General features: G+C 33.7%; 1 protein-coding gene across 1 annotated transcript in view; it reads left to right on the top strand.

Annotated features, from left to right (window-relative positions):
* The first annotated feature begins 336 nt into the window (after positions 1 to 336).
* Positions 337 to 26,867, top strand: part of LOC103575310 (uncharacterized) — a 117,607-nt gene continuing 91,076 nt past the window's right edge. The window contains exons 1-2 of the mRNA XM_008555040.2: positions 337 to 1,258; positions 2,522 to 2,665. Coding sequence (XP_008553262.1) covers positions 337 to 1,258; positions 2,522 to 2,665 — 1,066 coding nt within the window. The remainder of the gene's footprint in view (positions 1,259 to 2,521; positions 2,666 to 26,867) is intronic.

Genomic DNA, 26,867 nt, shown 5'->3' with positions numbered 1-26,867 from the left:
TGAGTTTATGTGAGTGAATTAGTTGAAAAAAAAAAAATAATTTCGATCGTAAGGCGCACATAGTGTGTTTGTGCTTGAAATGTGTGAAAATAGACATTAAATAATCCTTTTATATCGGCATTGATTTATAGTGAATGCATATTGATAGAAAAGTACTTTTAAAATTTCTTTAAAAACATCGAAATAGTGTTACGTGTTTACGATCCCTACACATTGGCGCGATATAAACTAATTAAATATAAATGCTATTGAAAAACAAAGTGAATAACTGAATTAAATAGTTAAATACAAAATAAAATATACTGTTAAATTGCTTAAATATTTTAAACTTCAAAAATGGCGATGAATAGTCCGGGTTCGTATACCAATTTAAAGTCTCCCAAAAGTCCACGACAGCTTCCTCAATTACCGCAACCAATTTCATCGACTTCTGGACAACGAAGTCCTAAACATCCACTTCAAGATTCAAGCTGTAAATCACCGAGTCCACCACGTGTATTTGAATTTCCACCAGAATATTATCCAGAAACTCCAAATGCAAATTTTGATTTTGAAGACTTTGGAAAAATAAATTCTGTTACATTGAGTTCACATAGTAGTCATTTACCAGAAAGTGGTTCATGTAGCAATTTTAATAGAAGTTTAAGTTTTTATAGTCAAAATTCATCTGGAATAAAAAGTCCACGCAGTTTTGAATCGAGTACATCACCGGTATTTCAATTTTGCAATCCGAAAAAGAATTTTGGTAAAACTTTAAGTTATCCACCAAAAAGTCCAGTGTCACCAAGTTCAATAGGTTCAATAATGCGAAGTAGATCACCATCGTGTGGTTCATCACAGAATTTTAATCAAAACAGTAAAAGTTCGGTGGAATATAATCGTCGGAATTCATGTTTAAATTTACGTCCCGTTAATTCACCAAAAACAATTGTTACTTCATCGTCACGTAGTCCAAGTCCCCGTGCTGCCGAAACAGATTGTGATAAATTTTACAAAGCATCAGAAAATACGGTATCAAAGAAACAGGATAATGACAGTCCAAAGAATATAAAAAAAAGATTGGGTAGCTTTCAACTTAACAAGAGTTATGGTTGTTTAAATGAGGTCGCAGAAAATATGTCAATGAGATCTAGTGTAAAAAATATTTCACGTCGTTCTACTAGTGATCTTATAGATGCTGCAGCAGTTGACGAAAATGAAACTGAAACTACTATACTATCTAGTCCCAGACGAAGGGGATCAATGAAAGGAGGCTTAGGTAAAATATATTTTTGAATTACTTTTAATTAGTTGATTAATTACTTCGATTCTTTACTTATCCAGCAACAAAAATAAATTAATGTTAATAGCTACTATTTTAGTGGCAGCCATTTAAATTATTTTTTTTTTTAACTATTGTAGTCTTTGATATTGATTTTTATGTAAATTTTTTTTTTTTATTAAAAAAATTGTTACAAAGAACCGGTTGTAGGAAATAAAAAAAAAAATACTCATCCTATGGTTCATTGTTATGGTATTTTCAATGTCTTTTTTTTAAATATTTCTAGAATTCATAAAAAAATCAGAAAAAATTGATTTTAATAGAAACTGGAAAAATTTATCTTTAAAATTCATTGCATACAATACGAATTACATTTTATATATTATGTATAAAACATTTAAAATAATGCGTTGATCTGAATACTCATAAACTGTAAAAAAAAAAGATCAGCGTTGAAATGGATTAACACCGGCACAGCATGGGCTCACACTGGTTTTTTTTTACAGTGTAGTGATAACAATAATAATATTTAAATGTTAAATCTAAAAATAATATAACAATCAGAATAATGGCTTTGTAACAAATAATATCTAAGTAGTTATTAATTTTTTTTTAAAGATAAAGATGTTACTCTGTTTAACATACACACACACACACACACACACACACACACACACACACACACACACACACACACACACACACACATATATATATATATATATATATATATATATATATATCTTGATCATACTGGATATTTGATGGGTAGACATAAAAGTGTCTAATTAACTTGATGTCATAGTTCCATATATTGAAAGATTTTTTTAAATTATTTCGTTTAGTTGAAAGGCATCCGACGGGCAAGATTTAAAACACCGATAAATAAAAATTGAAGTTCAATAATGGTTCATATAGTCGTTAAACTCGAGTGTAGTTTTTTTTTCGTTCCACTCAATATTTTAAATTTCTTTATCACCGTATGACTTGTTGGGTTTATTTCGATAAATTTATTGAAATAAAAAAAAAAAAAAATTCTTGCACACATAAATTTAGAATAGATAAATATTGAATATATTTCTTAAAGCTTATCATTTCAAATAGTACATGTGCAATTGAATGGTTCAATTAATGTTATTTACTTACGTGGGTTGTATGAAACACGAAGCTCCTTTTCATCCCAAATAGGAGCATTTCAGCCGAGCTTATTAAATATCAGCTAATCAATAACTATGTAACGTTTATTTATATACATTACAGCTTATTTAGCATCACGACGAGGTTCTCGAGATAGTCAAGCTTCGAATATCTCAAATATCAGCAATGAAGATATTGGACCTTTAAATTTTAGCGCCCATCCACGAGGTCGACAGAGGAGGACTTCGAATTTTCTTGAGCTGCCAGGTAAATTAAATTAAATTTCATACAAAATAAATATAAAGTTAATTTATTTATTTTTTTACGGGATAGATCTTATTATTACTTTGATGATTACTTTTTTTATACAGTACCCAAAGAAAAAAAAAGACCTCAGAATTATTTTCAGATAGATTTCTTATGGAATTATAAACTTTTGATAGGCATTTTAACATCAATGGTAGTGTTTTTTTTTTCTTGTTTAGTCTACACAAATGCATGCACGTACTTAAGGCGAAGTTAAATTTCGACTCAGATCTCACTCGTTTTTTGTTCCATATATGGGGCAAAAAAAACATACTCTGAAGTAAAATTATATTACTTTATTTTCGCATTCTCAAGTACTTCAAGCGCTTGGACTAACAGAACCTGTGCAGGAGCAGAAAAATTCTTTGTTATACTTCTTTTAACCATCATTATGTCTTTTTTTGTTTCCACTCAGTAACTAAGTCCAAACTTCTATACATTTTACTTTAATGATTAAACGAGCTTACATGTAAGTAAAGTTCAATCATAATTGTATGGAGCGCCTCTTCCTCGAGATCAAGTTGTTGTAGTACCTCTACTATGTGCCTTTGTCACCACAATTTTTCAAAGTGTAAAATAGAAAAAGTTGTGTCTGTGCATGACCTGTGCTGCCATGACACTTCATTCTTTTGAAAGTTGTGCCGTAACACAAAAGGGGTTTTTACTCTCTGGATAGATAGTAAGAAAAGGGGATTTTGTTGGGAGGGAGTTGATCTCTTCAGAAGAGGCGCTCCATACAATTATGATTGAACTTCACTTACAGGTATGCTCGTCTAATCATTAAATTGTATTTCACGCCTCTTCCTCGAGATCAAGTTGTAGCTGTTGAAAGTTGTTACGGTTATTAAATTCTTGTATATTCAATCAAGTTGTCTAGTAAGTAAAATCTTTATTAGTTCTGAAAGAATAATACAATCATTAATTATTTAATATACTTAAAGCAAATGCGCTCTTATCTTTAATCAGATCTCTTTTATCGAATTTTGCAAACGTTTCAGATTTTGATGACCATCCTGCTGTCTTCAAAATACAGTCGATGGAAATTTCACTTCTGCTGGCCGCCGACGTTGATGCGTGTCTCGTACTGTAAGCACTAAATATAGTCGTGTCTATACCACTGTCTTTCAGCACTCCCTTTATCCACCGACTTAAGGTTTGTGAGGACACGGCCTTGTGTGGCTTCCGAAATGAAATAAATGTTTATTCTCAGTTCCTCTCAATTGTTTGGTTTTATTTAGGTATAGCGTTAGTGTGGTAACAGGACAAATCAAGATTTGCTCTTGGTAGAACGGAATTGATAACAAGGGTTGATTCTTGTTCAGATCAGATGTTTTTATAGGATCTGGTATTTTTATTTCCACAGCACTCCTCCGTGTGCAAATATTTCTGACATCAATTAGAGATAGCGTCTGCATCCTGAGTCCTGTTACCAAAGCTAATAAAGACGCGAGTTTCAAGGACAAAGTTTGGAGAGTGAGTTTGTCATTATCACCCCATTTTTTTAAACAGTCTAAAACTAGTCCCGGATCCCACGTACAATCACATTTTGGTCTAGGTGGTCTTAGTTTTGATAAACCTTTAAAAAACCTTTTAATCTCCGGATTTTCCCCAAGCTCAGGACCATGAATAAGAGCAATAGCAGATCGAAAGCTGTTCAGTGACCGATGTGTAGCGCCATGATTATATTCCAATGTCAAGAATCCTAGTACATTCTGTTTTGTACTAGCAAAGGGTCTATTCGGTTGACATTACAGAAATTCCACCATTTTTTTAATTCAGTGTCATACTGCTTCATAGATCCTGCACTCAGAGAGGCTAGCATAACCTCCATGGAGTCTTCTAGGACAACTTTTAATCCGTAGGCTCTACTGATATAATGCCTGATACCAGGGTAATCCTCTGCCATACTGGGTGGGGGGGGGGCTGTCTGTTAAAAGTAAGAAGCAAATTAATGTCTGGTTTGAAGTAAATAGGCTCTGAATCGAGCATGAATAAAAAAACTGGAAACCAAGCTTGAGCGGGCCAATGAAGTACCACTAATACGCCTCGAGCTTCATCCACTCGGACTTTTTCCAGCACCCGTAGTATAGTGGAAAAAGGTAGAAAAGCGTAAAAGAATTTTGATTTCCAATTGATGGTAAATGCGTCAATAGCTATTGATCTCGGATCTTTTTTCCAAGACACGTACTGCGTGCATTTAGCGTTAGCTCGGGTTGCGAAAAGATCAATTTTGGGTTCTCCAAACTTATCTATAATAGCATTAAAAGCATAATCCGCAAGAATGTACTCTGTCTCTGGTTCGAGTCTTCTAGACTCAAAGTCAGCGATAGAGTTGTCTTTTGAGCGAATATAGGATGCAAAAATCCACAGCTCTCTTTTTTCACACCACGTCCAGATTTCTTTAGCTAACATGCTCAGCTGTGGAACGCTTATACCGCCTTTCTTCTGGATATACGCAATAGCAATGGTATTATCTACTCTTAATAAGATATTATAGAATCTTAAATCCTCACAGAAACACTTTAACCCAAAAAATACTTTTTTTAGTTCTAGAATGTTTATATGTAGGGAACGTTCATATTCTTTCCAATGACCATGTACTCGGTTGTCTTTAGAAACTGCTCCCCACCCTGACGTTAAAGCATCTGAGAAGATTTCTGTAATGGGCTTAAATATTCTAATAGAGTTTTTAGCTACCAACACATTTTTTCTAACAACTTTACTGTCCTAAAGCTTAAAATGCTCAGTGTCAATAAACTCATTGAGATTTTTAAGGTTTAAAATTAAACGATAACCTCCACCTGGCTTACGAACAAGGAAAATATTAGGCGAAAATTGACCGTGGGTAGCATTAGTCTCCGAAATATCTCCCTTTTTCAACAACTCATCTAATTGCTGGTTTATAGCTAACCTTTCCTGCCCAAACCAATGAGGTTCTGAAGGAGGGTGAGCTTGAAATACTTTCCTTGAAAAAGGGATTTTAAACCCACGGACCCAGCTCAAGATGGTCTCATCGGAGGTAATTTCCGACCAAGACTTAGAAAACGATCTTAAACGTCCTGTTGGACAACTTATACCGTCTTCCGTTATTATTTCTTGAACTGTGAGTAACTTTTCTTCGGCTGCTTGTGGCCCCGGTAAGTCTTCTGAGATGGTGTTGATTTTTACCCGCTCGTCATCGAGTTGTGGTGAGATTTGTAGGATGTGCGACGAGACGGGCCTCTCAAGTTTTTTGATTCATTGTTTGAACTTGCCTGAGCTGTTGGTTTGATCTTCTTGGCGGTTGACTCTAAGAGTCGAGCTGCCTTGAATTTTTTATCCAAGTTTCCGCCGAACAACCACTCGTTTGATGAAGTAGATTTAAGGATATCACGTTTAGCATGGTCAATATTTTTCAAGATTAAACTCCTTCTAATATCCGATTCCTCATGTTGCAAGTCTGCTAAAACTCTGGAAACACCACCCAATATCTCTAGCATGGCCAATTTTTGGTCCTGTGGAAGCTGCAGGGACATTGACATCAGCTTAGTTATACCAGTTAGACTTGATGATATACGGGCCTTTTTCTCTACAATGCGATCGTCTCTTTTTACGATACTTTCAGAAATATTAGTTTCAATTTCAAAATTAAGCTTTAGTGGGTCCATGAATAGACCATTTGCTGGAGGTGGAAATTTTTGCAGGAGAGTCTTTTTCTCGGCTGCCGGAAGACCTTTGTTAATGATCTCTTCGACTCTGACTGCAAGGTCCTTGTGAATAGCTGGCAATAAAACTCTGTCAGGATTCAATCGGTCTCCAATTATTTTTAGAACCTCTAGCTCCAAAAATTGCTCCGCCAAAGTTGAAGATGTAGCCACATCAGTAGCACTTGATGTTGGAGCTGGTGCAGTATTCTGAGCTTCCAACTCAGCTGTAGGATTTGCCTCATTATCAACAAGTGGCTGCGACGTTGGTGGTGTATTATTCTTGTTAATACCTTCAGTATCTGCCGATTTTGTTCCTCCAGAATTTTTACCAGAATCATCCACTGTTTTTTCACGACTGCGAGAACGATTCTCTGATTGACTGTCATGACGATCAGTCTCGCTATCATCGTATCTGTCTCTTGATCGTTCATAATAACGTCTTGAAGATGAGCTTCTACGAAAGTCACGGTGATATCTGTAATCCTGATCGTCTCTCCGAGAAGAATATTTGCGACGGTCGTAGTAATCACCTGTAGACAAATTTAAATTAAGTCCTATTTTTTTGACAGTCATAACCATAGCCTAGCAGAGGTTAGATTGTTTGACTAGCAATTGCATTTTAAACAACCCTTGCCGGGTATTGTTTATATTGTTATTACAACATAAATTTACGTGTCAATTTGATTGGCACTTAGATTTAAATTCACCAAGTATTTTTGTGACAAACCTTGCAAGGAATTGACAACACTACTTTGGTGTGGGATCACTCCAGCGTCGGTTGTACCGGCGAGGTTAGTAAGCAACTGTATGTTAATTATCTCGACTTACTAGTTGCAGACCAGTAGCCGAATTTTACAATATCAGCTTAATTATTATTATACATCCATATAATAACAACTAACGTGTAATATTTTATAATTATTATTTATTTATTTTTTTTTCTTACCATCGCGAATAAATTCCGTCATCATTTTTCACTTTGAAAAATTGTGGTGACAAAGGCACATAGTAGTGGTACTAGAACAACTTGATCTCGAGGAAGAGGCGCGAAATACAATGACTCGACAACATCAAAAATATGCGAAATATGAATTGTGTACAATTTATCAAGTATATTTTGTATTATTATTTTCATTTGAAAATCTTAAAATATATATGGGGCATTCTATGCCAACTCGTCCTACCAATGGATTTCGTATCTCCGCTGAAATTGGGGCACTTTTTTGTACCTCTAGAAAAAGGTTTTTATGAATTTTTTCAAAATTTTCATCCAGCCAATCGAGAGATATGAATTTTTCAAGATTTCGGGGCATTTTTTTAAAATAGCCAAAGTTAGTGGAAAATTGTCCAATTTCGGTTTTTTTTTTCAAAATTCGTTTTTTTTTTTTTTAAGAATTTGCTAGAAAATTCATGCAAGAAATTATTCATTATAAATTGGATTGATTTTTTTTTTATTTTAAACTTAAAACGGCGATTTTAAGATTGTTTGTATCCTTCGACTTTTTTTTTTAATTTTCAAAAATATTACTTCCCAAAACACAAATTTTAAGCCAGTCTCGTAATGGGATAATGATGGGTTATAATTTTTTTTCAACTTCTCGTTAAGAAAATTGAAAATTTTAAAAGGTTCGGGGGGTTATTGGTTTCGGTCTGATTTTTGAAAACCGAATTTCTATTAGATGTTGACGTTTTGAGGCACTAGAAGGCCATTCTGACTAATTTCACGATGATGTCCGAGTTTATGTATGTGTGTATGTACGTCCGTATGTAAATATCTATAACTTTGGAACGGATGAACCGATTTTTAATGTTAAGAGGTCATTTGACGCGGCTTATAAAGTTTTAGAGCTGATTTAATTTTGGAATGAATCCATTGAGCAAATTAAAACTTATCTAAAAAAACATTTTTGAAAAAATTTTATTTTTGAAATATCTCTGAACGCACTTTACTGATTAAGCTCAAATTTCCACAGTTTCTAGATATTAACAAAACGCGTTGAATTACCTCTTATCGATCATCCGTTTAAAATCGGTTCATCCGTTCAAAAGTTACAGATATTTACATACGGAAGTACATACATACACTCGGGCATCATCATAAAATTAGTCTGAATGGCTTTCTAGAACCTCAAAACGTCAAGACCTGATATAAATTCGGTTTTCGAAAATCAGACTGAAATCAAAAACTCCCCGAATCTTTGAAAAGTTTCAATTTTCTTAGCGGGAAATTAAAAAAAAAATTATAACCCATCATTATCCCATTACGAGACTAGGTTTAAAATTCGTGTTTTGGGAAGTAAAATTTTTGAAAATTTTTTCAAAAAAATCGAAGAATGCGGACAATCCTAAAATCGCCGTCTTAAGTTTAAAATAAAAAAAAAATCAATCAAATTTATAATGAATAATTTCTTGCATGAATTTTCTAGAAAGTTCATCAAAAAACACGAATTTTAAAACAAAAAAAAAAGACCGAAATTGGACAATTTTCCACTAAGTTATGGCCATTTAAAAAAAATGCCCCGAAATCTTGAAAAATTCATATCTCCCGATTGGCTGAATGGAAAACTTTGAAAAAATTCATAAAAATCTTTTTCTAGGGGTACAAAGAAGCACCCCAATTTCAGCGAAATCGGAGATGCGAAATCCATTGGTAGGACGAGTTGGCATGAAATGCCCCATATTGTAAGAAGGACACTTCAATATATTTTACTTGCTAGTAGATAGAACCAAATATTTATTTAACAGTTGAACATTTTTAAGCCCGACAACTTATCGTATGATATGGGCAGTTGATAATAAGTAATATAATGAAGGTAAGGGTGAGAATAGTCAGATGACGTCACGTTGGGTCCTCTTGAAGGGCCCCGTCAGAATGCCTCGTCTTCGTGCACCTTGATGTCCAACTCGCCCTTCGCAGAATTCAAAGACGAGCTTTTACCAGAATCTGAAAACGCCTAGCGTCAATGAGGATTCAAATAGTAAATATGTGCAGTTTAACATTCTTGGGTTGTTCTACTACTTTCCACTATATAAAATTGGTGTATTACCGTACGATGGACGGTGTGGCTCAATAAGTTATAGATCAAATTGAACGGAATGTAGTATAGTGCCGGATAGCTCAACTGGTAGAGCATTCGGCGCGATACAGACATGGTCTGAGTTCGATTCCTAGTTTGGGCTATCTTTATTTTTCATAATTTATCTATAAATTGTCTTATTGAGAAGGTTTGCATGTTTAGGTTTCCACTATAAAAAAATATATAAATAGTATTTATTAGTCACGAAACGATCCCATAGAAAACTCAATGAACAGTCGTCTCGAGTTAGGACAACGGAAATTCCCAGACTGTAGAAAATAATCTTACTGTATCTAATTATAATGTACAATTCTCTATATGAACTTTGACTTGAAAATCACGCTATTTTTGCTGAGTATCAATATATTGCGAACAATAAAAATAATTTTAAATTATTATAAAAATCAATTAAATCATATTTAATTGTTACTATTTTTACTTAATAATCTTTTGTATCAGAAATAATACAGGAATTAATTTTATATTAACCCTTCAGCACTCGCGTTTTTTTTAGTATCTCGCTTGCACTACAGCGACATCCTATAATCTGAATAGTGCCCTGTGAGCAAAATTCTTATAATGGGAGTCCTGACGGGTTACCACGATCGAATATTATTTTAGGTTAAATAAAAAATCAAATTTAATGTAGTGTCCTTTTTTACCAATAACAGACATTCTTTCTTACCATTCGATGCAAAAGATATTGTAACGGATTGAGTCGGCAGGGTTTTCGACACGTGTGTGTTGGCAACACTCACCTGATGGCTCGTGAACCAATCACACTCGCTATCAAAAGCACCTTCCACTCAACACGCTTACATACTATTTTATCGTAAGTGTTATTTTTCTCACAGTAAAACAGTAACGAAGGTTCAACTATTGAAATATTTTTCAAACAAAATAGAACTTACTCAACTTACTATCATTTTTCCCAATGTTAAAATAGCCTTCATGTTGAAAACAGCTGTCATGGTAGTTGTTGATTTTATAGATGCTCCTGTATCGAGTTTTTTCTAATCTCTAGCAACATTCTTCGTTTGATATGTAAATCATATTCGTTTTGTTTACCAGCTTTGTCATCATCTGTTAATTTACAAAATCCAGCACACCAATACTGGTCTTTGCGTGACTGATGAAAACCAATTTTTAGGTCTTCTTATTGTTTGGAATATGTTGTGCTTGATACTTGGCGATATTCATTGTTGATAGCATAAGATATACAAGTCATAAGCTGATTTTTTTGCATTAAAACCTTCCTAATATCTCTTTAAATCATTTCTTCGGAACTGGTGTGCCGGTACTTCGGCAACAAAGATAGATGGTAACGAATATTTTAAATATCATTCTGCGAAAATTTATATGGTGGCTGATCTTGGCCGCGATGATCGGGTGATAAAGATCCAGTAACACTACGCTTTTCTTTCGATAACGTAAATTAAACCTATTTATCGGAAATGTTCAAAATTATCAAAATAAAACTTTTGCATACTGTTACGTATTCATTATTGACTTTCAATCAGTACGTTATTATGTTCCTGCAAAGAATTGAATTAAATTAATGATCTATACAAGTAATAGTGGTACTGCTACTGCGACTGAGCTAGGATTTATATTTTAATTTAGTATTACATAGTTACTGTCGATTGCTGACTAATAATTACAGCCTTATAATCATTACCTATCAACCTAAATTTATTTACTTGCGTCTAGAGTTATGGTTTTTATTGGTTTCTACAATGAGCAATTTGTCAATCAGCTCCCGACGCGGATTGATGTCACATAACTTCCAAAATTCGCTAACGATCATTTCTCGTTCATTTTCATTTACACTGAATTCGCAATTTATTCTACACTGGCATGAAGATTGCATTTTTTTAGCTGGCTGTATAATTCCTTTTACTATAGTATATTCGAGTCCACAACTGCGATTAGCTTTACGCTTATTCCTCACCCATTCAAAAGGTTCTCTTTTTCCGACGATTACGTCTGAGAGGTTTAATACTCTCATCTTTATTAGCAGATGCCCGATGATTTTCTTGAGAATTGGCATCAGATTCCTCAAAATTACTTCTGGTAATGTCATCAATATCATATTAATTTCGTTCCTTTCACTCTTTAACGCTTCTGGGCGTTTCCCCTACTTTGTGGTCTGTCAAGCGGGCGGTGCGTATCTGCGTTAGTGTGTATCCGTGAGCTCTGACAAACAGTCCGTATGTAAAAATAAGAATTTAAAAAGAAAAGAAATTATGAGAAATTCATAATTAAAAAAAAAAAAAAATGTTGAATTTAAATTTCTTTTAAAACTTGAAATAATTGATTATATTGAAAATAATGAATAAAATAAAATCGTTGAAAACATTAAAATAGTAAATAAAAGGGTACTAAAGGAACCCGCCATATGAGTGAATTTCGGTAATGACTGAGCCTGAATCTCATAATCTGAGGTAGTGGGGAATGTGAGCGCACGCTGTAGGCTATCCCCACTTCGGCGCCGTGCGTACTATTTTGTCCGACTTCGTGGTTAAAGGGTTAATAGAGAAGTAGTATTTCTCCTTAATAACTTCTCCTCGATCCCCTGAAACGGATTTTTTCCACTTGTTACCATTCAGTTTCGAACATGCTATTATCCACTTGTTCAGTCTTTGATGAATTTTCTTCTTTCCGGGCTTTTAGGCCCTTTAATTATTTAAGGCAAATCAAAGTTGACAGCAGCTTGGAGATGGTAGATTGATAATTAATTATTGTAACGGGACCTAAGTTCGCCTCCACCAACCGAAGGCCGTTTCCGTACCCTTTTAGGCATACACGCGCAGTGAGATCATCCCCATCTTCCGACCCAGATGACACTCTTAGTCGAAAAATATAATCAAGTGACGACTAAGATGGACATTAACCGAAGGTGTAATCAAATATCCTCATTACACGTGGAATTTAACCACAGCTACCACGAGTCCTACCTCTTTTGGGCCAAACACTACCATCTCAGGAAATAAAGAGACTCTGGCTGTAGTGGACTGGGAAAGTGGTCCCCCGTGGTACTAGACTTCCAGCACTGGTCAACATGGTTGCTTATGGAAGTGGTGGGACGCAACTTCTCCCCATACCCTATGCAAAGGGCTTCCTCTACTTGTTCTCTTTCGGGTTTCCAACAAGCTATTATCAACTTGTTCATTCCCTGATAGATTTTCTACTTCCCAAGCTGTGAGACAATCTAATTACTCAAGCCAAATCAAAGTTCAGAGCAGCTCGAGAATGGTAGATTGGTAGTAGAAATATGATTGATTTTTAAGCAATACATCATTTCTCCGACATCGGAAGCCAGTCGATTATAAACAAATAAATGATGGATGGCTTTTAGGAATTCCGTTTTGAAACTATAAAAATCTGATATACCTACGGTAGAAGTACAGTGTTTCGACCACGAAACGACGATATAATGTTCCAATATTGACTGCACATTGACGGTGCCACAATAAAACAAGCGAACGGGGTTACCACTATATTAAAGCTCTAGATAAAGACTGTCGTGACCGTCAATTTTCAAATAAATCATCATAAATCTACCGTGTTCCAACCGTAGCCACAAGACCACAAGGGATGCATGACCATAAGGTAAGTAGGAACCTTGACAAAAATCACGACCTTAATACGGTCAAAGTAATAAGGTTATAGATAGGTATACACGGAGAAAAAAAAATGGGAATTTTTCCAATTTTGCTTAGGGAAAATTCATTCGTTGACATTGCAAGTTTTAATTAATCAACATAGAAAATTTTACTAGAAATAAATGAGAATATAACGATTTTTTATAGAAACTTTACCTAAATATTATAGGGATATCTTCTATATTACCATTAGAAAAATTGCCATGCCGACATAGAAAAATTTCTCTGTTAACATTGCTGAAACTCCTATATTGACATGAGTATTTTTACTGTGTCAGCATAGGCATTTTCCTTATGATACCAGAGTAATTTTTTCTATATCGACATATGAATTTTTTCTAGGTTGGCAAAGAAAAATAACTGTTAACATAGGAAATATTCCTACGTTGATGTAGCCTTGCGGTTTTAGCGCCACGGTGACGTCACGGTAAAAACACCGTTGAAACACTGAGGAATGACTGTGGAAACGTAGTTGTAATGCGATGAAATCAAGGTATTTTTTGTGCAGTCACGCCACTGTCTTCTGACCGCGTTTCCATTGCATTTAAAGAGTGTTTCCACAGTGTTTCGACCATGAGGTCACAGTAATCCCACGGTGATTTCACGCTAGCTCCACAGTGGTTTTCAGCGATCTCCACGGTGAGTTTAAAATGGCTTTCCAATGGCTTGAAAATTTTTTAACCATGAATTCACCGCATTTCTACGGTGAGTTCGTCGTTTCATGGTGTGTCCAAAAATTTTGTAACAAAAAAAAAAAAAAAATTAACGTTGACTCGGGGGATCAAACCCAGCGCCTTTGCATTCAAAGTCTACACAATTATTTTTTTTTCAAAATAAAGTTTATTTGCATTATTATAAAAACAATTACATCTTCGTACATTGTTAGGCTGCAAACAAAACTTAAACATTATGCCTGTTACATATCAGTATTACATATACATGTGTTATAATGTTGGACTCCTGGAAATCCAGCATGTCTCTTTCTGGCATAGTTGTTGAGTAGGTAAACTGTACTCGTTTTTTTGTAACTTCCTCTGGTTTTAAGTTGATTCTTTTTTGGGCCGAGTGTCTACTTCAATGGTAGATCACTGAGATGTTACTACCGTCTTGGAGTACGCCAATTTTATCAAAGTAGCTAAAGGCCTGAGGTGGTAGGCAGGCTGTATTATGGTTTCGTACCAACATGTCGTCGTCTGCAGTCTCTCGTATTTTGTTTATTTCTAAATTTTTAATAGCTGGGAGCTTGGCAAAGTAGTCTCTGCACAATTTTAATACAAAGTTGTCAACCGGTGGGATATTAGCAATGTTGTAGATTATTTCGTTACTAATACGCTTTTTAAAATTGGAGTCACTGGATCTATATAATCGCAGGCATGCTCTTAGGCAGTTGCGCTCAAACACTCTCATTTTTTCAATGGTAGCCGCACTAGTGTTCCACCAGATTGGCGCAGCGTAAGTGAATATTGGCCTAACAAGCAGCTGGTAGCAAATTACTTTTGCTTGTCTGCTTAAGTATTTGCAGTAAAACAGTCTTCTGTTGGCATTAAATGCTGCCTTGGCTTTATTCAATTGCAAGTCAATGTGTTTATCTAGTTTTAGAAGCTGGTCCAGGTGCACCTCTAGATATTTCACCACGGACTTGTGTGGGATGTTGATGCTTTGGTCCGTTCCGGGTAGCTTTACTGTGAGCGAAAACTTATTTAATCCTGGCCTACTATTTTGTGAGAGGAAGTGTGTGGACTTACGGAATAATATTGTCTCACATTTAGCTGGATTTATTCTCAGGTTCCAGACCTGGTAATATTTGTCTATGTGATCAAGCATATCCTGTAATATTTTTCTTATCGTTTCCGGTGCTTTACTTGCTACGTAGACTATTAAATCATCTGCAAATGCAATTGCGTGTGTCTTTCCAGCGTTCAGCTTAAACAGTTTGAGCAGAGTCGCAGTGTGAATGTTGAAAAGAATTGGCGAATTTACAGTGCCCTGTTGGAGGTCCTCAGATATCTTGAAGATTATGTTTGAGGTATTGGTTCCATCCCAAACTACAAAAGTTTTATCATGTATCATATCCCATATTATAAGTATCAACCATTCTGGGAAGCCAAGTCTAATTAACTTGGAGATCAGTCCGTTTAACCAGACTGAATCAAAAGCTTTTTCAGGATCGATCAGCAACGCTCCTACTAGTTGGTTATAATGTAATTGCTGCTGGATGTCTGATAATAACTTATTGATAGCATGGACAGTCGAGTGGTTATGTTTAAAGCCAAATTGCTGGTCGGGTATGATTTTATGTACTGTACAAAAGTTGCTGATGTGTGTGTTTATAACTGATTCGAATACTTTACTAATGGTAGGAGTGAGGCTGATCGGTCGGTAGCTTGTTGCCGTTGCTGGGTCTTGGCCTTTCTTGATAATGGGTAAAATTTTTACTCTCTTCCAGTTCTTGGAGAAATAATAACGATTCAGCGAGTTGTTGAAGATGATTGTTAGGACATGGATGACATTGCCGGGTAGATGTTTGAGCACAATTGTCGGGATACCATCTATTCCACTTGAGGTTTTGTTTGGCAGTCTGGCTAGGATTTTACTCAGTAAGTAGCTATTGATAAAGAATTATTTCCTGTCTTCTTTTCGCTTGGGACATGATGCTGGGTTGGAATCAATAAAGTTCGTATATGTTACATTATTTTTGTGGTAATCTTCCAGTGTTGTTTCTATGTTCCCTGCTTCTTGATCCACAATTTCTTTGAGTCTCGTGCCAATATTTAAATATCTTGCGGAGTTGATGGATTGCAAGAACTCCCCAATTAGGTCTACTTTACTGGTAGGTTCTGTGATGATTACTTTGTTGTTCTTATCAACATTTGATAGACTCCATCGGATCTTGTCAAGTAGGGGGTCATTTTTCTCCAGAACTTGGTCCCCAATTTTAATAACATTTCTGTTTCTGAGGTATTTGTTGATTCTCGGGAAGAAAGTGGTTGAGTCTTTGTGATTAATTTCTTTTAGTTGATTAGCATAGTAGCTAGTTGTCGCTTTGGCAAATTCAGCTCTCAGCTCTGCTTTGAGTAGCTTGATAGTCTCCTTAACTTTAGTTATTTCCCAATGATATGCCATAGGAATTTTTTTTTTGTAGTTTGTGATAGCACGATGATAGCTGTGCCTCCCCCTTGGTTTGAATTTGGCCTATCGGTACGTATTAGGTTGTAATGTTTGTATGTGATTACATGTTTTGGATTCAGTTTTGTTTCAGAGATTAGTGCTATATCTGGGCCTTTTGATTCTAGTAGTTTAAGTAGCTCCAATCGCCTATAATTATGCTGGATGGAATTTACATTTATGGCAATTATTTTTAGTGTGTTGAGGTTATCATTGCCTGGACATATCTTTATTTTTTGCGGTTTTTTTGTGTTATACTCCATAATCAAGTCCTAAAGTGTTATAAAGAAAATTGACTCTGTTGCTAATGGCGTAAATTTTTGTCTCTTGACTTTGTAGTTGTCGCGATATAGCTTGGATTCCAATTAGTTTATTTTGAGTCCATTGTGGAGCATCACTTGATTGAGTTGAGTGTGATCTTGCTTGTGGTTGTGTGCTTACGTGTGTGGATGGCCATCCCTGAACATTATTATTGGCAGCCGTACCGTGCTGCTGTGCTGGGAGTCTTGGCCATGTTCTCTGGTTCGACAGATCTACGGGATTGTGTGTTTGTCTTTCATACCTTGATTCTTTCGGTGTGTTTGCAGCCCCTTTGCTGTTAGGAATCGTGCTACTCCTGTTTAGCTGCATTGCTTGTTGCGCTATTTTGTCTTTTAGTCTACACTGTTATCCACCGTGCCAATTGACACACTTGAAAGTTGAAGTTGATTGTATTTACATAAACACAAATGAACTTTAGGAAATTAAAGATATCTAAAAAATAAATGATTGATTTTCAGATTTGTATTATATTCAATTATGTAATTATTTATATAGCAAGATCAATAGCGATGTACCTACTAATGGCAGGGCAACAAATACTTTTTTTAGTAAATTATGTAAATGAGAAGTTGAAATTTTTTAAACTTAACAACAATATTTTAAATTTAATATCTTAGTTTTTATAACTGAATTCATTATCGAAACATCGAAATGCCCTTAACTAAATTGATAGAAGAATTTATTAATTAGTAGTAAATTCATTTGTTTGGATGCAATTATTTCATTTATTAAGTATTAATATATATTTTTGAACATTTAATAAATATTTCTGGGGAATAGAAGTACATTTATTAACAGTTGATAAATACTTATTGTTATGTCAAAAATGGTAGTTTGTACCGTAATATTTGGACAAATAATTATTATTATTATTTTCGGCCGTAGTCTTTCGACTGATAGACTAGGATCACACTGAGTAAATTATCTGGAAGGTTTGTTTTGAAGTGAAAGATTTTGGATATATAAATTAAATTACTATATATTATATAGTAAAAAATTATGATGATGTGAATACAATAAAATTTGATATTATTTTATGAAAGTATTAGGTGGCTAGTCAGCCGACTCTAATTTACAATAAAACTGTTACGATAAAATTAATTTCAAATACTAGAGAGGACAATAGAATTATGAATACAATACAACTTTTTATAATATTTCCGTGTGTTGGAAATGTTCTGGTATTTTGAGATAAAATAAACTTAAAATTTACAGTATCTGAATTTGTGGATTATTATATTTTTGATTTCACTGATTCTAATGTACTATTCGCGGTTACAATTTGTTTCGACGTTAACTTGATGTTTATAAATTATTTAATCGATAACTGAGACAATATTGATCTAAACACTATTAAAATAGTCTATTTATTTTGTCTAACTCATTTTGTAAGCTTAAATATGAATTTCAAGGAAATGAGTTATGCCTTATCAATTAGAAGTTATTAGAAGACTAAGCTGCAAAAATAAGCTTTTTTTATTTTTTGTGAAATTTTTGATATCATCAAATTGTTCGAAAAGATGCTTGAAAAAATCAAGTATTGCAGTGAAAATTAAAGCTAATTGTTCAAATTTTAAGATACTTTTTACAGAATTGAGTTATCATTTTCGGTTCAAAAGTTATTTTAGGATAAAGCCAGAAAATTCATTTATATGAAAATCAAAAAAAAATTCAAACACCCACAACTTCCAAACTAATCGACCGATTGGACTCATCTTTGAACTTGATCAAGGTAATCGTCCAATAAATAAGTGTATAAAATTTCATTAACATCCGTTAAGAATTTCGGGTGCTATCGTGATGACAAGGTGCGTTATACTGTGTATATATATACATACATATATAAACTTTTGAGTGGATGGTATTTTTTGACTCTACTAGGTAAAATAAGATATATGGTGGCAAAATTCTTTGATAATTCGATCATGAGACCCATTGCAATAGGCCGATTTCTAAAGAAATCTACTTAAAAACTAGTGCGGGACTAGTGCCTAAGTGGGAGAACACTTGTACTTGAATTTTCTCATCCTTACTGACCCAGGACTGAGAACTGAGACTAAATTGAGACTAGGTGAGTGCAATTTTTTTGCGCTAAGAAATTCCTTTTTTCTGTGTGCTTATATTAATAAGATAACTTAAAATGATAAGCTTTGTTCATTTTAATAATTTAACAATATACTTTAGCAAAGATAATTATCAACAAAACTGAGAAAATAAAAAAATATGATTGACAGCGATTTGAAAACTATAAGAAAAAAATATATCAATGGTGAAGAAATTATGAAATCATCGTGAAAGCAACGAGGAAATACCAAACTACCACTGTGAAAACGTTGAAAAATTGACGCGAAAATACTGTGGAGCCACCGTGGGACCACCATGATCTCACCGTGGAAATTGATGCAAGCCACCGTGAAGCCACCATAAGAACACTAGAAATTCACCGTCAGAACATTATGAACTCGCGTTCGAAACACCCTTAAGCCACCGTAAAAACACAGTGGAGACATGGTTGGAACATAGTAGCGTGACTGCACAGAAACCACCGTAAAATCATCGTCGAATCTCCGCCGCTTCACTGTCAGAACACTGAAGGGTGTTTTCACGGTAAAAACACCGTCGTTCGACTGTGTTTCGACTGTCGCGGTGAAACCGCTAGGGTAGTAAAAATAACTATATTAACATAGAAAAAAATTTGTATGCCAACATAGAAAAAATTTCTATGTTGCATAGGAAAAGTAAACAAAAAAATCGGTCTGTCACTTGACTCTGCGGGCCAGCCCCAAAACTTCCCGCATATTTCGAGCTCCTTGAGCTCGAAAAATTATTGTAGATACATTTTTGAGCTCTTCGAGCTCGAGAATACTTTTGTATGCCTTTGTTTTCGAAAAAAAAACGTTCTTTACCATTTTTTCTCAAACGAAATCTTTCGAACGAATAAACCGATTGAGACGCTCAAGGTAGCAATCGACGCGTTTTTTTGAGTTATACAACTGATCCGATTTTGAAATTGATTTATCGAGTCGTTTTTGACAAATTTTCAAAATACTAAAATTTTTTTTTTTTAATTCTTTCGACAACGGTTTCTCTTGAAAGAATTGACCGATTTTGGTGTTTGAGGTGGCATTCGACGCGGTTTATGAAGCTTCAGAGCCCATTTAATTTTGGAATCAATCCATCGAGATGATGAAAAGTTATCCAAAAAAAACATTTTTGAAAAAAGTTTATTTTTGGAATATCTCTGAACAAGCCCTGCCGATCAAACTCATTTTTTTTAACTTTTAGATATTGACAAGCCGCGTTGAATGCCACCTTGACGATCAAAATCGGTTCATCCGTTCAAAAGTTACAGATATTTACCTACATACATACATACATACACTCGGACATCATCGTGAAATTAGTCAGGACAGCTTCCTAGAATCTCAAAACGTCAAGATCTTTTAGAAATTAGATTTTCGAAAATCGGACTGAAACCGATAACTTCCCGAATTTTTGAAAATTTGCAATTTTCTTGGCGGGAAGTTAAAAACAAAACCACCAAAATACCAATTATTTTGGTCATTATCGTTATTTAGGCCTTAAAGCGATCAAGTAGAAATGTGTGGTTTGAAAGTATACGAAAATAGAGTTTCAAAGTTTCGAAAAAATTTTGTGTAATTTAATCACAATTTTTTTGTAGCACCTACCAATGAACAAATATTTTTACAAATTCAATTAATATAAACGTGTAATTAAAAGTTAATTACATCGTGTTTTCGACATTATATAATCATCAATTCAATAATTTAATTTTGATTTACTCAATAGATTATGTAAAAAAACCATCAGTTTACAAATATCTTATTTTTACATGTATGAAATTTTCTACTTGAAACGTCGTCATCTCACGGAAATTCGATTTTCGAATGTCAGGGTGAAAACAATCTCCAAATTTTTTGAAGGTTTTCAACTTTCCTTGTGCGTAGTGAATAAAAGAGGAAGAGAGAGGGCATTAATAATAATCATAGTAATAAATGACGTAAAAAAGATGAAGAGTGTATAAAATTTTTCTCTTTTATATCAATGCATGTTGTAAATGAAGAACAAGAAGATTGGAATCTTACAAATGAACTGTGCAGTCATATGAATATTTATTGCTATAGATCATTTTGTCATAAAAGGGAACGTATAAAACTTATCAAGCTCTCATATATATATATATATATATATATATATATATATATATATATATATATATATATACATGTATATATATATAGATATATATACTAGCTGTTACTCGCTCGTTTCGCTGGGCATTTTGTAATGTTAGATGACGGTATATTATTTTTCATTATTGATATCAATATCCTAGCGTTTACGGGTTGAACATCCCGAAATGTTCTTAATCTTTCGCATTTTTTTATATAAAATAAAGTTATAGCTGATAATAACGTAATATTGAGTAAATCTTAAATATCTCGACTAGCCCCATAAGAGTCAGTGTTATAAAAAAAAAATGCACCACTGATTTTTTAATTACATAGACAATAATTATTTCGAGTTTTAAGTCTGTAATCTTTAAGACCGAAGACTTGAAAATTTTCATTTTTTTCGTCCCCACAAACCTCAATAAATGTTAACTTTCTGAAAAGAATCTACACCATTAATTTTCTCTTCTCGAAACAAATACTTTTATGACAGAGAGACTAATCTTGCCAAGTCTGGTCGCACCTAGTATTATAGTCGAATATTAGGGCGCCACTGGAAGATGGACTCGGCCTTCCAGAACCGGATGTTATATGATTTTATTTTAATTAAATTAATTTTATTTATTACTCAGGGTCGTTTGTAATATTTTGTGAGTGAGAAGAGGAATCGTAGAGTAGGCTGAAATAATGTTAATTCAAATTTTATTTAATTTAAGCACCTTGCTTTATTTTCTTACCCTGTGACAATATTTATTTCTTATGGCAAACTAATTTTACTTATGACAAACTAGGATTCTTATGACAAACTAATTTCTTATGACAAACTAATTTCTTATGGCAAACTAAATTCCTCGTCCCCTGGACGGTTACTTATGACAAACTAAATTTTCCTCGTCCCCTGGACGGTTACTACACCCACACACCCACACACCCACTTAAATTATCTCGTCCCCTGGACGGTAAGCCTTAACTTCAATTTAAAAACATCCCCTGGATGTATAATTATTTAAAATAACCTTATCATGTCCACCGGACCTAAATCACAGACACAGTTTTTCTTTACTTAAAATTATTGACTCTACTTTACTTTATTTAATTCATGACTTCATTTTCTTTTACTCAATTTCTAAACTCGACATAAAAATTTCACCAATAAAAATTCTCAGTATAAAAATTTCACAACTATTTAATTCTTATTTATTTTCCCTGATTTATTTAATTCATTTATTAATTTTCACTGTCTTATTTAATTCAATTATATTTATTAATTAATTAATTTTGGTTTTATTTTAATTATTAACTAATTAATTTTCCACTGATAACTTTCCCATTAATATCTAATTCCAAAATTTATATATAATTAATTTACTCCAAATTACTAATAATTATTTTTACTCAACTTAATTTACTGACAAAATAATCCTCCTTAACTTTTACTCGACACAAATTTACCGTAATTTTCTAGCGTCTTACTTTTGATTTTATAATTTTAATTAGAATTATTTTAACATTATTTTATAAATATTTTATGACTAAATTTTACGACTAGAATTACGGTTAAAATTGACTAGAACATTCGGCCGGTGAGTTGGCGTCGCAAGGCCTTAATTTACGATCTTACACGCGGACAATTATTGTCTAGAGCGGCCGACAGGCCTGAATACTTTTATTAAGTTATTGAATTTAATTGAATTTAATTATCAAATAATTTACGCGGAAAAATTTATTTTATTCCAGCCGAGAGGCCTCGAATAGAATAAATTTAGAGTTGCGACAGAACAACGAGTACCCGGCAAAGATTTTACGGAAATTTCGAGGGCGTATTCAACTGGCCGACGGGCCTTGAGATACCGATCTAATTTACGTAACCAGTAGAAAGATGTTAAGTAATGAATTTATAATTAATTCGGCCCTCTATTAATCAAATTAGAGGCCTTAATCAATTATAAATTTTACCTTGCGAAATCCAGACGCGCTAAGTAATTTTCTGTTGCTGCTGTCTTGGTTCTGCTGGTGATGTCTGGGGGCCTCTCGAGTTTACCGCCTTCTCTCTCTCTCCAAATCAATTTTTCAATTTATAACCTGTCAATGAACAGTACGTATTAGTATTGTATTAAATAATTGCTTATTATAATTATCGGCCTAAAGGCCTAATAATTTACAGAATAGAGAAAATATGAATTAATAAATCGCCTCGTTCCACGTGAAGCGTGAACGGACTTCACTATTTACCTGAGGGTTTTCTTCCTGGCGTACTCGTCGTCTCGATAACTCTCTTTCTGCTTCTTTCTCGTTCCGCAGTCCATTATATCATTTCACTCCCGTTCACTATTCCGGAAACTTATTCCCACTACCTTAGACTAAGGAAATGACGAACGGACGGGCCTTAGTGATTCATGCGACGCCCGGTGACTAGTCGCAATACTACTCGTAACTTACGAGGTCATCGGCCGGTCATTGGCGGGAACGAAATTCAAATTCAAATTAATTTAATTATTCATGTTTATTGAAATTACCCTGTTACACTTTTTTTAAATTTCGAGTTTACAGGTCTCTTAGTTCATAAAGGAAGGAATTTCGATCCTAAACACCCTCTTTAACTTTTCTAAGAGTAAATTTCCGATAAAAAGTTTTCAATATCAATTTTCTTGTAGCACAGCTAATATTCATTTCAAATGTCAACACTGGAAGTATTTGGGTCGAAATAGAAATATTTACTCTGCTAAAAACCCCCATAAAATTTAATTCGGTAAAAAAAAAAAAAATTTAGATTATATAATTTCTCGTGTTGTAACTAATATGCATTTAAAATTTTAAAATCGTAACCTCTTTGTTTAAAAATCAGACAAAGTTACATTTTTGACGCCTTCACAAACCAACAAAAAAGTAAATTTGTAAAGTTTAATATATATAAATGCATAGAATTGCATTGATATATATCCTTTGATTGGCGTACAATATTTAAAGAATTTATAATTGATGGCAAATAGATGATAAACAAAGAAAAAGAAAAAAAAAGAAAAAATATGCATATAATAAGAACATATAAAATAAGGTATATACTATTCAATTAACCTCAATAAAACACGTGCTTTTAAAATAATATAATTTGATAAATTGATTCCAGATTAAAACTAAATAAAATTGTAAAAATCATGTAAAATTGTATAATTTAACAGTTGGTCTGAAGATGTTGGCATGGAGGGGCCAATGAAATATAACTAATAAATATTATTGAATATTATTATTGAATATTATTGAATATTATTGAATATTATTGAAAACATAATTACGCTATTGATTTCCTTATTTCGTGGGTAATATTGATTCGTAAGCTTAATTCTGTATGTTTTTTGGCTTAGCATCGTGAATACTTACAGATTTGAAGTGCCCATAAACACCATAGGAGTCGATACATTTTATTTATGGAACGATTGAACAAGCTGGCACCTTAGCCATCAAGTGATCAACGTGTTTTGGTGTGGTTTTCGTGTATAACGAGTTTTGGTATTTAACAAGCAAATTACATTTATGTACGTTTTAATAATTGCAAAGAGAACGAGTTATCGAAATTAACTTTATTTTTTTCGGAAGAATTCAACGAACTATGGATTATCTGTGTTTTGTTCGTCAGTCGATCCTGCATAGTCGTGTAAATACTCCGAGGTCACTAGTCACGTATTTAGTTAAGACGTATGTTGAATGTGTCTATCGGAAAATAAAATAATGTTTCATTTTATTCGTCAACCGAACTTTCGTACAGAATATGCACTGATGTTGTACATTAGATTAAGTACGAATGTTATACTTCGAGCATCATTGTTAATGATATCCGAGACTGACGAGTTGTCTTTTATATCCGGTTTAAGTGAACAATTTGTATGTTGAAAGGATATGAACCGTATGATCAAATGAGTTTTTGTTTTTATCGAGTCTTAAGCCGATACCGGCGAATTCTATCTTGTGTTGTAAATCGATTATTTTTATTTGTGAAAATGATTAACTTTTTTTTGTGTTCAATATATGATAATATTAATAATTTAATTGTCATCTTGAGTGTCTGACCTTTTCCCTATCCGGCACTTTTAGCCGTTTTGTGAGATTCGTTTATTGGTGATTTAACAATTATCTTAAAATGTTATAGGATCCCGGATCAAAAACAAAATTTGATTTAGACTTAGTTTATAAAGTCGAAATTTGGAGCCGTTTTTCACAAGACAAACTCGATTTTTTATTACAGAGATATGAAATACATTGAGTTTTCGCCTCGGTTTAGACTCAACTGGCATTCTTAGTCACGATTGAAGACAAAAAAGTTGAAATCGAGTCGGAATTGAGTTGGCTTAGACTTATTCGACTTAAAATGTAAGGCGAAAACGTCTAAATCGAGTTGAAACTGACTTGAAGTAGACTAATTCGACTTAAATTATAAGGCGAAAAAGTCAAAACTAAGATGGAATAATTTTTTTACATTAAGGCGAATAAATAACTTTTTTATCATTTATGCAATATAAGTGCTATCTTAGCGCAGTCTCTTTTGTACGCCAAATAGCTGTTTGCTTGTTGCACGCAAATTTACTTCTAGTCGCATGCAGATTATCGTTTCACCCACAAAAATGTCGCGGCAACAGTTGAATCAGCAAAAAGCTACTTGGGGAACAAAAGAGCGAGTACTAAAATAGTACTCATATCACATTAATGATAAAAAAAATATGTTCAATTCGTACGATGTTGTCGATTACCTACACGAACGATTGAGCGCACTCACTTCGTTCGTGCGCTCAACTTCGCTCTCCTGAACAATCGATAACTTACCGTACTAGTTGTACAATATACTATTTTTCGACTTGACTTAGCAAGTCCAAAGTAAGGTGAATGGCTATCGTGCTCGAAGTAAAGATGAATAAGGTCAAAGTAAGACCAAAAAATACAATTAAGTTGAAACTAAGATGAAAAAAGTTCAAAAAGTTGAAAAAAATTTAATTTAATTCGAAGAAGTCGAGATCTTATCGAAAAATCGTTGGGAAATCGATAACTTCAAGAGAAAATAAAGCAAAGTGTCCCTGAATCAAGTTTCATTTTTGACTCGGGACCTTTTTTGTGGATCATTTTATTTCCTACAACTTGATTCTTACGAAGATTTCAAAATTCCCGAAATTTCTTTAGGTATTTGCATTTAGATGCCAATTTTTTTCAAGAAATCTTATTCTAGCCGGTTTTTATTAGTTTTATATGCAATAACTAAATAGTTTTTAATAGCTTTGAAAACTTTGTTGTAGATTATTGGTAGGAAATAAAATAAACAATCCGAATAAAAGGAAAATGTAAAAACCGTATAAAGGGTCCCGACTTTCCCCTGCGTTGGAAATCTTAAAGTTCTTTGTCCCACTAGAACTTAGCTACATACATGAGATTATTAATTTCATAGAATCTCTAGTATTAAATTTGATCGGTTGACTCAAGGCATATTTTGTTTGGCTAAACAAATATTTAGAAAAAAAAACTTTTTTTCGCATAGTGATCGTAGAATACATGAAATAGCAAGAATAAATATATAAGCTAGAATGCAGCAATACGCTCCAGAGACCATACGAACAGTTATGAATGACGAAAATTACATTAGTCTTTTTTTTATTATTTAGTTTATTTAGACAATCACGGTCAGCATATATAAATTGTAACGTATAAACGTATACTTTTATGTTATATTTTGTTAACCGTGATCACAATTACCAGCCCTCTCGACTCTAAATGTGTCCACACACTTACAAGGCTAAGGATTGGCTGGCCTGTCAAACCTCATAGAGCCTTTGGTAAATATAATCTATATATACCAAGAGCAGAGTGTGGAAGATCCGAGTGCAGATATCTGCAGTGGATCTTCACATTTAACCGAGAATATATATAGTATCTATATTATCTATATTACTTGAGAGAATGTGTGAGGTTTAGCGAAAGCCAATGGCTAGACATCTATGTATATTAATATTCACATGCACTAGCAAGTCTGTATGAATCGTAGGTGGAAAATGGTCCTGAACACAGAGAATACAGGA

Source organism: Microplitis demolitor, chromosome 3 (assembly GCF_026212275.2).
Source record: "Microplitis demolitor isolate Queensland-Clemson2020A chromosome 3, iyMicDemo2.1a, whole genome shotgun sequence".
In the NCBI taxonomy this organism is placed as follows: Eukaryota; Metazoa; Arthropoda; class Insecta; order Hymenoptera; family Braconidae; genus Microplitis; species Microplitis demolitor.
This window is presented reverse-complemented; position numbering and strand designations above follow the sequence as displayed.